Source organism: Leucoraja erinacea, chromosome 26 (genome assembly GCF_028641065.1).
Source record: "Leucoraja erinacea ecotype New England chromosome 26, Leri_hhj_1, whole genome shotgun sequence".
Lineage (NCBI taxonomy): Eukaryota > Metazoa > Chordata > Chondrichthyes > Rajiformes > Rajidae > Leucoraja > Leucoraja erinaceus.
Window position 1 is genome coordinate 28803546 of NC_073402.1, and position 14517 is coordinate 28818062.

The 14517-nt window shown below is 47.4% G+C and overlaps 1 protein-coding gene across 1 annotated transcript; it reads left to right on the plus strand.

Annotated features, from left to right (window-relative positions):
• Window positions 1-3734: 3734 nt before the first annotated feature.
• On the plus strand, window positions 3735-9372 carry LOC129709905 (uncharacterized). The gene is made up of 2 exons (XM_055656590.1): window positions 3735-4090; window positions 8908-9372. Exons 1-2 carry the CDS (start codon window positions 3800-3802, stop codon window positions 9223-9225), a joined length of 609 nt encoding a protein of 202 aa, XP_055512565.1. The 5' UTR covers window positions 3735-3799; the 3' UTR covers window positions 9226-9372.
• Window positions 9373-14517: the final 5145 nt, after the last annotated feature.

The window sequence follows — 14517 nt, forward strand, 5'->3', positions numbered from 1 at the left end:
GGTAAAAGGGGGCCACTATTCCCCAGCACCAGCGGCCTCCTGTACCCTTGCTCACAGTCCCTTCCAAACCTCACCGCAGATACATCGTAAACATCGTCTCATGGTGCAGTTTGCTGAGGGATTGCCGCAACTGGCCCCGTTTATGAATCAGTTACAAGTGGGAGTTGGGGAGGGGCAGGCTGGGGGGGGGGGGGTGGGGGGGGGGGGGGGGGAAGGGAGGAGGGGGGGGGGGGGGGGGGGGGGGAGGAGAGGGAGGGGGGGGGGGGAAAAATTAGGCACCGACCCTACTCCCTCCTTCACTCACTTCTCTTTGTCAGCAAGTGAGTCTAGCCACCAGTGTGTGTCTGTGTGTGTGTACATGCACTGTGTCCATGTGCGCCTTTATAGGTGCATTAGTGCCCAAGGGGTGAGGACAGGTGCGCATACATGTGTAGATGTGTGCGGTTTGCACATGCACAAGTGTGCAGAAGTGTTCTCGTGTGTGTTTTTGTGTGCATGTGCGTGTGTTCGTGTGCGTGTGGCACAGGTCAGGACTTTATATGTGTGTGTGTGCATGTGTGTGATATGTTCTCGATGTGTACATTGCATTGGGTGCATAGTTTGACGCAGAAACAAAGAACTGCAGATGCTGGTTGATACTAAAGATAGACACAAAGTGCTGGAATAACCCAGTGGGTTAGGCAGCATCTCTGGAGGCAAAAGATGCAGAGACGCTGCCTGACCCGCTGAGTTACTCCATCACTTTGTGTCTACGTTTTATGTAGATTTACGCACAAGCATGTGTCAATGTATAACATATATGGAATGTTAGCCTTCATAACAAGAGGATTTCAGTATAGGAGTAAAGAAGTTCTTCTGCAGTTGTATAAGGCTCTGGTGAGACCACATCTGGAGGATTGTGTACAGTTTTGGTCTACTAATTTGAGGGGGGACATCCTTGTGATTGAGGCAGTGCAGCGTAGGGTCACGAGATTGATCCCTGGGATGGGGGGACTGTCATATGAGGAAAGATTGAAAAGACTAGGCTTGTATTCACTGGATTTTAGAAGGATGAGGGGGAATCTTATAGAAACATATCAAATTATAAAAGGACTGGGCAGGAAAAATGTTCCCAATGTTGGGCGAGTCCAGAACCAGGAGCCACAGTCTTAGAATAAAGAAGAGGTCTTTTAAGACTGAGGTGAGAAATAACTTTTTCACCCAGTGAGTTATGAATTTGTGGAATTGCCTGCCACAGAGGGCAGTGGAGGCCAAATCACTGGATGGATTTAAGAGAGAGTTAGATAGAGCTCTAGGGACTAGTGGAGTCAAGGGATATGGGGAGAAGGCAGGCACGGGTTATTGATTGGGGATGATCACATTGAATGGCGGTGCTGGCTCGAAGGGCCGAATGGCCTCCTCCTGCACATATTTTCTATGTTTCTAAATGTATAACACTAAATGTATCAGACTGCAACAACCAGGTTCAGGAATAGCTACTTCCCCACACCCGCCATGCTATTAAACCTGCCTCGGTCAAAACTCTGATTATTAATAACCCATTTTCTGTTATTTGCACTTGATCAGTTTATTTATTCATGTGTGTGTATATATTTATATCATGGTATATGGACACACTGATCTGTTCTGTAGTAAATGCCTACTATGTTCTGTTGTGCTGAAGCAAAGCAAGAATTTCATTGTCCCATACAGGGACACATGACAATAAACACACTTGGACTTGAACATGTATGTTTACGTGTGAGTGAGCATGCATGTAGCGTGTTTATCTGTACAGTGTTTCCTGAGGTATCAGGTTGAATTGCCCCAAGGACAGCAGCAGAAACAGTAATGGCTTTGATTTCCTGCGCAGCCAACACACCCCGTTCTGTTCACAGCAGCAGAAAACATATGTCCCTTCAGCGAGCCAAGCAATGTTAGAACAGGTGCCAAGAATGTGGTCAAAGAGTTTTGATCTCGCTGGGAGAACATCAAAGTTGGTATCAGGCCATTATATGCCCAGTGTGTTCAGGCAGTGAGGCTTTGGCTCAGTGAATGCCTCTCTGTGTCATAAGGTCATAAGTGATAGGAGCAGAATTAGGCCACTCGGCCCATTGAGTCTACTCCGCCATTCAATCACGGCTGATCTATCTATCTCTCCCTCCCAACCTCATTCTCCTGCCTTCTCCCCATAACCCCTGACAGAAGTACTAATCAAGGATCTGTTTTAAGAAGGAACTGCAGATGCTGGAAAATCGAAGGTACACAAAAATGCTGGAGGAACTCAGCGGGTGCAGCAGCATCTATGGAGCGAAGGAAATAGGCAACTTTTCGGGCCGAAACCCTTCCGGGTTTCGGCCCGAAACGTTACCTATTTCCTTCCTGAAGGGTTTCGGCCCGAAACGTTGCCTATTTCCTTCGCTCCATAGATGCTGCTGCACCCGCTGAGTTTCTCCAGCATTTGTGTCTACCCTCATCAAGAATCTGTCTATCTCTGCCTTAAAAATATCAATTGACTTGGCCTCCACAGCCTCTTTGGGCCTTTGTGTTTTCATTTTTTGGATTTGACATGCAGCGAGCAAACAGGCCCTTCGACCCATCAAGTCCTGCAATCACCTCACACACTAGCACTGTCCCGCACAGGAGGGACTATTTACCAATTTTACCGAAGCCAATTAACCTACAACCTGCACGTCTTTGGAGTGTGGGAGGAAACCGGAGCACCCGGAGAAAACCCACATGGTCACAGGGAGAACGTGCAAACTCCGTACAGCCAGCACCCGTGGTCAGGATGGTGCTTGCAGGAACGGGGTCTAGGTACGTGGTGCTTGTAAGGCAGTAACTCTACCGCTGTGCCACTGTGCACGAGCCTTTATGTCACAAAGGTCCACTGAAGATAGACAATAGACAATAGGTGCAGGAGTCGGCCATTTGGGCTCAGCGGTAGAGTTGCTGCCTTTCAGCGCCAGTCCCGGGTTCAATCCTGACCACGAGTGCTGTCTGTATGGACCCCGTTCCTGCCTTCTCCCCATATCCTCTGACTCCGCTACTTTTAAGAGCCCTATCTAGCTCTCTCTTGAAAGCATCCAGAGAAACTGCCTCCACCGCCCTCTGAGGCAGAGAATTCCACAGACTCACAACGCTCTGTGAGAAAAAGTGTTTCCTCGTCTCCGTTCTAAATGGCTTACTCCTTATTCTTAAACTGTGGCCCCTGGTTCTGGACTCCCCCAACACCGGGAACATGTTTCCTGCCTCTAGTGTGTCCAAACCCATAACAATCTTATATGTTTCAATGAGATAACCTCTCATCCTTCTAAACTCCAAAGTGTACAAGCCCAGCTGCTCCATTCTCTCAGCATATGACAGTCCCGCCATCCCGGGAATTAACCTTGTAAACCTACGTTGCACTCCCTCAATAGCAAGAATGTCCTTCCTCAAATTAGGGGACCAAAACTGAACACAATACTCCAGGTGTGGTCTCATTAGGGCTCTGTACAACTGCAGAAGGACCTCTTTGCTCCTATATTCGATTCCTCTTGTTATAAAGGCCAACATGCCATTTTCATTCTTTACTGCCTGCTGTACCTGCATGCTTACTTTCATAGACTGATATACAAGATGTTGGGGGGGAGGGAGGCTGGGGGCTGAAGATTTTAGTGTTGAGGGCAGTTGGGAGCAGAGGAGGCATCACAAGCAGTGTTGTTACCTCACAATGCTCTCCCCGTGAACACTGCCAGGGTCAGATGTACCCGGGCACAGTGTGGCCCATCCCTACCACTGAGCACACTCATCTGCCACTCGCTCCTCTTCGCGACGCAGAATGGCCGCACTCCTCTCCGAGTTCTTTTCCTCCAGGCGGCCGGCTCCCCCCGAGCACTGCGAGACCACCGGGTGCCGAGCCTGGCAGCGGGTCCGGACAGAGACCATTCCTAATGACTTCACCAGCAAACCCTCTCGGCCCTGGTGCATACCGCAGGCTGTGCAGGAAAATGACCTCAGCTTCATCTTCAACAATGTTGTGGTCAGGGCCTTCCTGGTTGCCTGCCTCATCATCATGATATGTTTCTGCATTAACTATCTGAAGAAAAGTCGGATTCAGAATACACTACTGGTTAGTTGTGAAGACAAGGAAGATGTGGTGCTAAACTTGGCTCTTGCTTTTTGTTAAACATTAGTACAACGTCGTCTGATTGTGTGTTTAGAGGGATGTTGGCCAAACATGGGGAAATAGAACCAGCTTAGATGGGCATCTTGGTCAGCATGGTCGAGTTGGGCCGAAGGGCCTGTTTCCATGCTGTATGACTATGTGGAAGATTAGATGGGGCAGTATGGATAAGTTAGACCGAAGGGCCTGCTTTCATGCTGTATTTAAGAATAAGGAGTAAGCCATTTAGAACGGAGACGAGGAAACACTTTTTCTCACAGAGAGTGGTGAGTCTGTGGAATTCTCTGCCGGTGGAGGGCGGTGGAGGCCGGTTCTGTGGATGCTTTCAAGAGAGAGCTAGAAAAGATAGGGCTCTTAAAAATAGCAGAGTCAGGAGATATGGGGAGAAGGCAGGGAATGGGGTACTGATTGAGGCTGATCAGCCATGATCACGTTGAATGGAGGTGCTGGCTCGAAGGGCCGAATGGTCTGCTCCTGCACCTATTGTCTATTGACTATGTGGAAGATTAGATGGGGCAGTATGGATAGGTTGGGCCGAAGGGCCTGTTTCCATGCTGTATGACTATGTGGAAGATTAGATGGGGCAACTTGGTCAGTATGGACGTGTTGGGCCGGTGCTCGTTTCCATGCTGAAAGATTATTTGGAAGCTTAGATTTTAAAAATCTGTTTTTTTTTGAAATCATTTGTTAGCTTAGATGGGACATCTTGGACAAGATGGTCGCGTCAGACCAGAGGGCCTGTTTCGTGCTCTGTGACTCTATTTCGAGTCCAGGACACAAGGTCATAGGCTCAGGATGCAGGGTGTTCCATTGTGAAAGCGAGATCAGGAGAAATCTCTGCACCCCCAACATTGGTGAACACATGCAACCCACTTCAGTGGCGTTTTTCCTTGGCTAAATGTCCAATGCTGTTTTGTACCACGTCCAGCCACACAAAGACTGTAAATTCCTCTTTTTTCAAGTTTTAATGTCTGCTCTCTCCGTTTTTTTTTTTTTTTTTTTTTTTAAAATTATTTTTATTAGAAGCAATTGCACAAGAATAAAACATTCAGGCGCGTAAAATTGTACAATCGTTGTACAACTTCAATTTTGACCTTTAAACCTCAAAATGAAGGAAAAGGAAGAGAAAGAAGAAGAGAGAGAAAAAATGGAACTCCTAGAATTCCAAAGTAGTGTGGTCAAAGCGGGAATAAACATATAAAAGAGGGAAAGGAAAAAAGAAGAGAAGAAAAGGAAAGGGAAAAAAAGAAAAATGTGGAGTTGGAAACATAGACAATAGGTGCCAGGAGTAGGCCATTCAGCCCTTCGAGCCTGCACCGTCATTCATTGCGATCATCCAACTCAGTATCCTGTACCTGCCTTACCTCTCCCTACCCCCTGATTCCTTTAGCCACATCTAACTCCCTCTTAAATATAGCCAATGAACTGTGGCCTCAACTACCTTCTGTGGCAGAGAATTCCACAGATATACCTGCCCCCTCACCCACCGCCCACCCCACCCAACCCATAGTTGGATTAAATCCAAAATTGCGTTGCACCATATGATCCTTGTAAGAATTCGGTAAAGGGTGCCCATGTCTTGAAAAATTGATCTGGATCTTCTCTCCGTTTTCTTCTTGAAGGCATTGACTGGTGCTAGGCTACCTTCCCAAATGGTCACCCATGGCATTGGTTGGACTAAGTCCAACACTCAATCTTGGATGGTGCAACATGTCAGTCCATCCTTACTTTCGGTCGGGTTAGTTTGCGGAAAGGTCCAGACCCGAAGCGTGGTCTTGTCCATTCCCTCCGCAGATGGTCAAGAAGGAACTGCAGATGCTGGAGAATCGAAGGTAGACAAGATTGCTGGAGAAACTCAGCGGGTGCGGCAGCATCTATGGAGCGAAGGAAATAGGCAACGTTTCGGGACGAAACCCTTCCGGGTTTCGGCCCGAAACGTTACCTATTTCCCACCTGCCTATTTCCTTCGCTCCATAGATGCTGCCGCACCCGCTGAGTTTCTCCAGCAATCTTGTTCACCCTCCGCAGATGCTGCCTGGTGGCCCACTGAGTTCTTCCAGCAGAAGATAGACACAAAAAAAGCTGGAGCAAGTCAGCGGGTCCAGGCAGCATCCCTGGAGAAAAGGAATAGGTGACGTTTCGGGTCGAGACCCTTCTGTGCGGGACTGAGAGTCGGGGGAAAGAGTAAGGAGATATATAGACAGTGATGTAGAGAGATGTTGTACAGATGAATGAAAGACATGCAAAAAAAGTAACAATGAGAAACAAAACAGGTTGTGGCTCCGTCAGGATCACAGATTAGTCTAGCTTAATATAATTATTACTGTCTCATGTACCGAGATACAGTGAAAAGTTTCAATTTGTATGTCATCGAGTCAAGGAAAAGACAATTTCTCAAACGACAAAATAGACAATAGGTGCAGGAGGAGGCCATTCGGCCCTTCGAGCCAGCACCGCCATTCACTGTGATCATGGCTGATCATCCCCAATCAGTACCCCGTTCCTGCCTTCTCCCCATATCCCCTGACTCCGCTATTTTTAAGAGCCCTATCTTTAACTCTCTCTTGAAAGCATCCAGAGAACCGGCCTCCACCGCCCTCTGAGGCAGAGAATTCCACAGACCCACCACTCTCTGTGAGAAAAAGTGTTTCCTCGTCTCCGTTCTAAATGGCTTGCCCCTTATTCTTAAACTGTGGCCCCTGGTTCTGGACTTCCCCCAACATCGGGAACATGTTTCCTGCCTCTAGTGTGTCCAAGCCCTTAACAATCTGCCTCGTAGTTCCAGGGACCAAAGTCCATCCAGATCTTTGGTGCTGCCTATGTGGCTTACACCATTCCCCCTGTGACAACTTGCGTTATCCCTCGGTGCTTAAGTTTCTTCCCACATTAAGGTTGGTTAGTTTAGTTTAATTTATTGTCATGTATACCGAGGTACAGTGAAAAGCTTTTTTTTCTTGTGCGCTATCCAGTCAGCGGAAAGACTATATGTGATTACAGTCAAACCATCCACAGTGTTCAGAAGATACAGGATAAAGGGAATAACGTTTAGTGCAAGACAAAGTTCGGAAAAGTCCGATTAAAGGTAGCCCGAGGGTCTCCCAAGGAGGTAGATGGTAGGTCAGGGCCACTCTCTAGTTGGCGAGAGGATGGTTCAGTTGCCTGATAACAGCTGGAAGGAAACTGACCCTGAATCTGGAGGTAGACAAAGATGCTGGAGAAAACTCAGCGGGTGAGGCAGCATCTATGGAGTGAAGGAATAGGTGACTTCTTCTTCTTTCGTTTGACGTGCACAGCTTAAAGTTGTAGGCAACTTGTTCTATTTGATCTTCTGTTTGTGCACGTCGAGTTGATTGCATTAATCGAAACAGGACGGACCACGTGAAGGTTGCAATCTTCCACCCCCCAAATAGGTGACGTTTCGGGTCAAGACCCTTCCTCAATCTGGAGGTGTGCGTTTTCACAACTTGATGAGGATGTTGCCAGGACTTTAGTTGCCGAGCTGTAAGCGGAGGATTGGGCAGGTTAGGAGTTAATTCCTTGGAGTGCAGGAAGCTGAGCGGTGATCTTGTAGAGGAGTACAAAATCAGATAGGATCAATGCACAGTCTTGTACCCAGGAGAGGGGAATCACGAACCAGAGCTCATCGGTTTAAGATAAGAGGGGAAATATTTAATTGGAACCCGAGATGCCCCTTTGTCTCTCAGATAGTGGTGGGTGCATGGACCGAGCTTCCAGATAGCAGGTAGTTGAAGTAGGTCCAGAAACAGATGCACAAGACACTTGAGGAAGAAAGGTTTAGAGGGCAATGGGCCAAATGCAGCTAAATAGGACTAGGTTAGAATGGGGCATCTGGATCGGCATAGACGCGTTGGGCCGAAGGGTCTGTTTCCCCGCTGTATGACTCTATGACATGTTGAATCTCTGTAGTCTCCTGAAGAAGTTGAGGTGTTGGTGTTTTGATAGCTCTCTGTGAGCACGGTGGCGCAGCGGTAGAGTTGCTGCCTCACAGCGCCAGGGACCCGGGTTTGATCCTGACCTCGGCTGCTGTTGGTACAGAGTTTGAACGTTCGCCCTGTGACTGCGTGGGTTTCCTCCGGGTGCTCATGCTTCCTCCGAAATTCCAAAGAAGTGCGGGTTTGCAGGTTAATTGGCTTCTGTAAATTGTCCCTAGTGTGTAGGGTTAGACTTTAGAGGTACAGCATGGAAACAGGCCCTTCGGCCCACCGAGTCTGTGCCGAACAGCGATACTCCATACACTAACACCATGCTACACACTAGGGACAATTTTACAAACCTATACGTTTTTGGAGTGTGGGCCGAAACCAGAGCACCCAGAGAAAACGCACGCGGTCACAGGGAGAATGTTCAAACTCTATTCAGACAGCTCCCGTAGACAGGATCGACCATGGGTCTCTGGCACTGTAATATACCCCTGTCCCACTTAGGAAACTTGAACGGAAACCTCTGGAGACTTTGCCAAGGTTTCCTTCCGGTTCCCAGAGGTTGCAGGTGGTTGCCGGAGGTTGCAGGTAGTGGAAGCAGGCAGAGAGACTGACAAAAACCTCTGGGAACCTTGGGTGTGGCACAAAGTCTCCAGAGGTTTCCATTCAGGTTTCCTAAGTGGGACAGGGGCATAAGGCAGCAATTCTACCGCTGCGACACAGTGCCGTCATAGAGCTAGTGTACGGGTGGTTGCTGGTTGGCGTGGACTCGGTGGGCTGAAGGGCCAGTTTCTAAACTAAACAGCGATGTGTTTCTTGCAGAAAATGTGGGAGAAATACGCCTGCATTTTGAAAATAGGGTCCTCCTCTAACAAAAAGTACCAGAAGAACGAGAAGAAGAGGAAAGAGATCAAACGTTTCCGCAGAGGGCTAGCCATCCAGGAGAAGATAATGCGGAAACTCCAGCAGATGGAGATGAAGATCCGTGACATGGAGGACATGATCATGAAATTTGCAAAGAAGATGACCCGTCGTGTGACGGGCTCGGAGTGCACCAGCCGATCCTCGAGTTGTATCTGCTCACGGTGCCACACCCCGAGCGCCTTCAGCACAGAACCGGAATCCCACCATACAGTCTGAAGCAAACTCCGACCCATGGCAGAAACTGTCAAGAGTGAAACTTTCTTCCTGATCATGTCAAGGCAACAATTGATTGCAACAAATCACTTAAATAATCTTCAACTTGTTGAATTGTCACAGTAAAGAACTTTTTTATTGAATGCACCAAACCTCATATGTTGTTTGTTCATTATCTCTGCTTATCGGTACTGCTTCTCCTAGTCATAGCGTGGAAACAGGCCCTTTGGCCCAACTTGCCCACACCGACCAACATGCCCCATCTACACTTGTCGTGCACAGCCTAAAGTTGTTGGACAACTTGTTCTATTTGATCTTCCGTTTATGCACGTCGAGTTGATTGCATTAGTCGAAACAGGGCGGACCACGTGAAGGTTGCAATCTTCCACCCTGCCGATATCCCTCTAAACCTATCTTATTAATGTCCTAATGTCTCTTAAACGTTATGATAGTCCCTGCTTCAATTACCTGCTCCAGCAGCTCATTCCATACGCCTACCACCCTTTGTGATAAAATGTTACCCCTCAGGTTCCTTTCACCCCTCACCTTCCCTGGTTGAAAATTAGTTTAGTTTGGAGACACAGCATGGAAACAGGCCCTTCAGCCCATCAAGTTCAGGCCTATCCTCACTAGTTTTATGTTATTCCATTTTCACATCCACAACCTCCACACTAGGGGCAATTTACAGAGGGGGACAGACTTGCATGTTTTTGGGATGTGGAAAGAAACCGGAGGGAACGCACGCGGTCGTAGGGAGAACGTGCAAACACCACGCGGACAGTACCTGAGGTCAGGATCGAACCCTGGGTCTCTCGCTCCGTGAGGCAGCGGCTCTACCCGCTGCGCCACAGTGGTCAGTCCTCCAGCACTTTGTATTCTTTGGTGTTACAGTGCCACCATTGGTGGGAGGGTGCAATAACAGCAATGGATAAAACAAAAAGTGCTGGAGTTATACAGTGGGTCAGCCAGCATCTGTGGTGAGAATGGATAGAGGACATTCCGGGTCAGGACCCTTATTCAGACCGGAAAACTTGTGTCGTTAATTGTGAGAAAGTTCTCGAGCACAGGACTTTATCGTACCTTGTAGAACAGCACAGAAACGTTGCTGTACTTTATAGTACACCATAGAAACAGGCCATTCGGCCCACAATGCCTGTGCTGAACATGATGCCAAGACCAACTCTTATCTGCTTACACATAATCGATATCCCTCCAATTATTATAAAAAAAAGAAAACGGAGGTATACTTTTGCAAGCTGTTTTTTATGTACGACATACATGGCAATGTTTAAATTCAGTGTTGTGGTCTACACTGGATTAAACACAGCTGGGAAGAGGATGACAATGAATGAATGAATAAGTTTATTGGCCAAGTATTCACATACAAGGAATTTGCCTTGGTGCTCCGCCTGCAAGTGACAACATGACATACAGTGACAGTTAGGAATGACACATAAAACATTAAACATGTGTCTTTGGAGTTTAGAGATACAGCATGGAAACAGGCCCTTCAGCCCATCGAGAGCATCAATCACCCATTGACACTAGTTCTATGCAATCCCACTTTCGCATCCACACCCTTCACACGAGGGGAAATTTACAGAGGGGCAATTAACCTACAAACCCACACACACACACGTCTTGGAGTGTGGGAGGAAACCGCAGCATCTGTAGGAAACAAGCAGTCGCAGGAAGAACGTGAAAACGTAATTTGTCATTTAGCCGTCTTGTTTTAACCATGTGCATGTATTTACCATCCGGTAAAACTGATTCGCAAAATGACTCCATCTAGAAACCAAATTATTGTGTTTAAATTGTTTTTGTTTTTTTAAACTTAATAAGAACAAATAAATCAAAGAGATAATAGAAATCAAAGAAAGAGTTCTTGGGTTGTGTGGTCCAAATGTCTATCTGGGAAAAGGAAATGGACAGATGACATTTCAGAGATAGACACAAAGTGCTGGAGTGACTCAGCAGGTCAGGCAGTATCTCTGGAGAAAATGTCCAGGTGACTTCGGGTCGGGACCTTTCTTCAGACTGAAAGAAGAGGGATGAAGAGGTAAACATTTTGGATCAGGACTCTTCTTCTGAAGAAAACTGTCTGTACAATACCATTGTTCCCACAATTAAACACTCTCGACACTCTCGGAGCATCGAGACCTGGGCGTCCTTGTACACCGGAAGTTGGCTTACAGGTACAGCAGGCAGTGAAGAAAACTAATGGAATGTTGGCCTTCATAACAAGAGGATTTCAGTATAGGAGTAAAGAGGTTCTTCTGCAGTTGTATAGGGCTCTGGTGAGACCACATCTGGAGTATTGTGTACAGTTTTGGTCTCCTAATTTGAGGAAGGACATCCTTGTGATTGAGGAAGTGCAGCGTAGGTTCACGAGATTGATCCCTGGGATGGTGGGATTGTCATATGAGGAAAGATTTAAAAGACTAGGCTTGTATTCACCGGAGTTTAGAAGGATGAGGGGGGATTTCATAGAAACATATAAAATTATAAAAGAACTGTACAAGCTAGATGCAGGAAAAATGTTCCCAATGTTGGGCGAGTCCAGAACCAGGGGCCACACAGTCTTAGAATAAAGGGGAGGGCATTTAAGACCTTTTTCACCCACCCAGAGTTGTGAATTTATGGAATTCTCTGCCACAGAAGGCAGCGGAGGCCAAGTCACTGGATGGATTTAAGAGAGAGTTAGATAGAGCTCTAGGGGCTGGTGGAGTCAAGGGATATGGGGGGAGAAGGCAGGCACGGATTATTGACAGGGGACGATCAGCCATGATCACAATGAATGGCGGTGCTGGCTCGAAGGGCCAAATGGCCTCCTCCTGCACCTATTGTCTATGTGTCTATTTTTCTAAGGGAGAGGCAACTGCTTTTGGAATGACGGGAGAATATCTACATGCATCGTGGAGCTCGATAATCCAGTCTAGAGACCAATGTGACTGTGAGGCTAATCATCCGGCAGAAAGATTGACTTGTATTTACGTGGCAGCTTTTCCTGGCAACACACGGGACTTTGCAACTGATATTATTCAAGCATGGTTACCATTGTGATGTAGGAAGTGTAGCAACCACTATGACCACATCACAATGGTAACCATGCTTGGATAATATCAGTTGCAAAGTCCTGTGTGTTGCCAGGAAAAGCTGCCATGTAAATACAAGCAGATATTTCTGCAGGATGATTGTCCTCACAGTCACATCAGTCTCTAGACTGCATTATCGAGCTCCATGGTGCATGTGGAGATTCTCCTGTCATTTAGAAAGCAATTGCCTCTCCCTTGACTCTGTGTGCAGTTGGATTCATTGGACACTAGACAATAGGTGCAGGAGTAGTCCATTTGGCCCTTCGAGCCAGCACCGCCATTCAATGTGATCATGGTTGATCATCCCCAATCAGTACCCTGTTCCTGCCTTCTCCCCATATCCCCTGACTCCGCTATCTTTAAGAGCCGTATCTAGCTCTCTCTTGAAAGCATCCAGAGAACCAGCTTCCACCGCCCTCTGAGGCAGAGAATTCCACAGACTCACAACTCTCTGGGAGAAAAAGTGTTTCCTCGTTTCAAGAGTTTAATTATTTCGTTTAGTTTACGTGTAGCGAGGTAAAGTGAAAAGCATTTTTGTTGCATGCTAACCAGTCAACAAAAAGATTATACAGTACATGATTACAATCAAGTCGTCCACAGTGTGGTTTGTCATGCAGTGTCGTACTGAAGATAGTCTGATAGCAAGCATTGTCTGCGGAGGCCGCTCAGCATCGCCAAGGACTGCTCTCACCCCAACCATGGACTGTTTAACCTCCTACCATCCGGGAGGCGCTACAGGTCTCTCCGTTGCCGAACCAGCAGGTCGAGGAACAGCTTCTTCCCGGCGGCTGTCACTCTACTCAACAACGTACCTCGGTGACTGCCAATCACCACTCCCCCCCCCCCCCCCCCCCACACTTATTATTATTATTTAGTCAAATCATTTGCTATGTCGCTCTTCCAGGGAGATGCTAAATGCATTTCGTTGTCTCTGTACTGTACACTGACAATGACAATTAAAATTGAATCTGAATCTGAATCTGAATCTGAAGGTCTCCTAAGAAGTTGATGGGAGGTCAGGACCATTCTCTAGCTGGTGAGTGGATGGTTCAGTCGCCGGATAACAGCTGGGAAGAAACTGTCCCTGAATGTGGAGGTGTGCGTTTTCGCACTTCACTGCCTCTTGCCTGATAGGAGAGGGGAGAAGAGGGAGAGACCAGGGTGAGATTGGTCCTTGTTTATACTGCTGGCCTTGCTGAGGCAGCTTGAGGGAGTAAATGTCAAGAATGTCAAAAGAGTCTCGAGAGTGTTTGATTGGCGTATATGCACCAACAACGGAACCACTCCCAGGAATAAAAATGTAAATGGTCGATAAAATTAAAGGTATACTTATTGGTACTACCAGCAATATCAGTGTTTAAACATTAAAAAACATGCTTGTACAGCAAAGATTAAGCAACACAAACGTTTGAACAACGAGTGGCACCAATGAGCCGGCAGTCTCGCCAGCAGCTGTTCGTCCTTTCCACTTTTGTTTTTAGTATGTCTAAAAGTGTGTTGTGGGGTGGGGGGGGGGGGGGGGGGGGGGGGGGGGTGGATGGGATTTGGGAATTGGGGGAAACATTTTTTTAGTCACTTACCTCGGTGAAATACGACTTTTCTACCGAGTTACATTTCTCCCTCCCTCGCGGCCTAACAGCTTGGATTGGTGCGGCCTTTCCCGGAGTCGGGTCCAGAGCTTCAGCAGCGGGCGCAGTGTGGACTTTCTATCGTGGAGCCGGGCGATCCCTTGCCGGGGGCCGCTAGAAGAAGTGCTCTGACCGCTGGCCCGTGGACTACGACATCCTGAAGCCGCGGTCTGCGGAGCTTCTAAATATGCATTTTCCAATAACAAATATTTATAGTTTAGTATAGTATAGTATTTATTTATTGACAGCAAATCACAACATACATAGATTAGCATGGGGACCCGGGCAACTGCCCAGCGTGCTCATGCGTTAAGATGACCCTGCCCAGTGGTACGAATATTGATTTCTCTCACTTCAAGTAGCCCTGGCATTCCCTCTCTCTCTCTCTCAATCGCTCCTCCACCCAAGTCGCACCAGCTTCTCGTTTTCACCCACCTTGTGGGCGGAGCACCAAGGCAAATTCCTTGTATGTGAATACTTGGCCAATTAACTTACAAACAGCTATCATCATCATCGTCACTTTTTTTGCATATATTTCATTCATTGTCCTTTATCTCTTCACATCATCGTCT

Bases quoted from the DNA above. Each gene is read 5' to 3' on its own strand.
- LOC129709905 (XM_055656590.1), top strand. From the start codon at position 3,800: ATGGCCGCACTCCTCTCCGAGTTCTTTTCCTCCAGGCGGCCGGCTCCC. The intron at 4,091-8,907 runs GTTAGTTGTGAA...TGTTTCTTGCAG, and splicing joins GGATTCAGAATACACTACTG to AAAATGTGGGAGAAATACGC.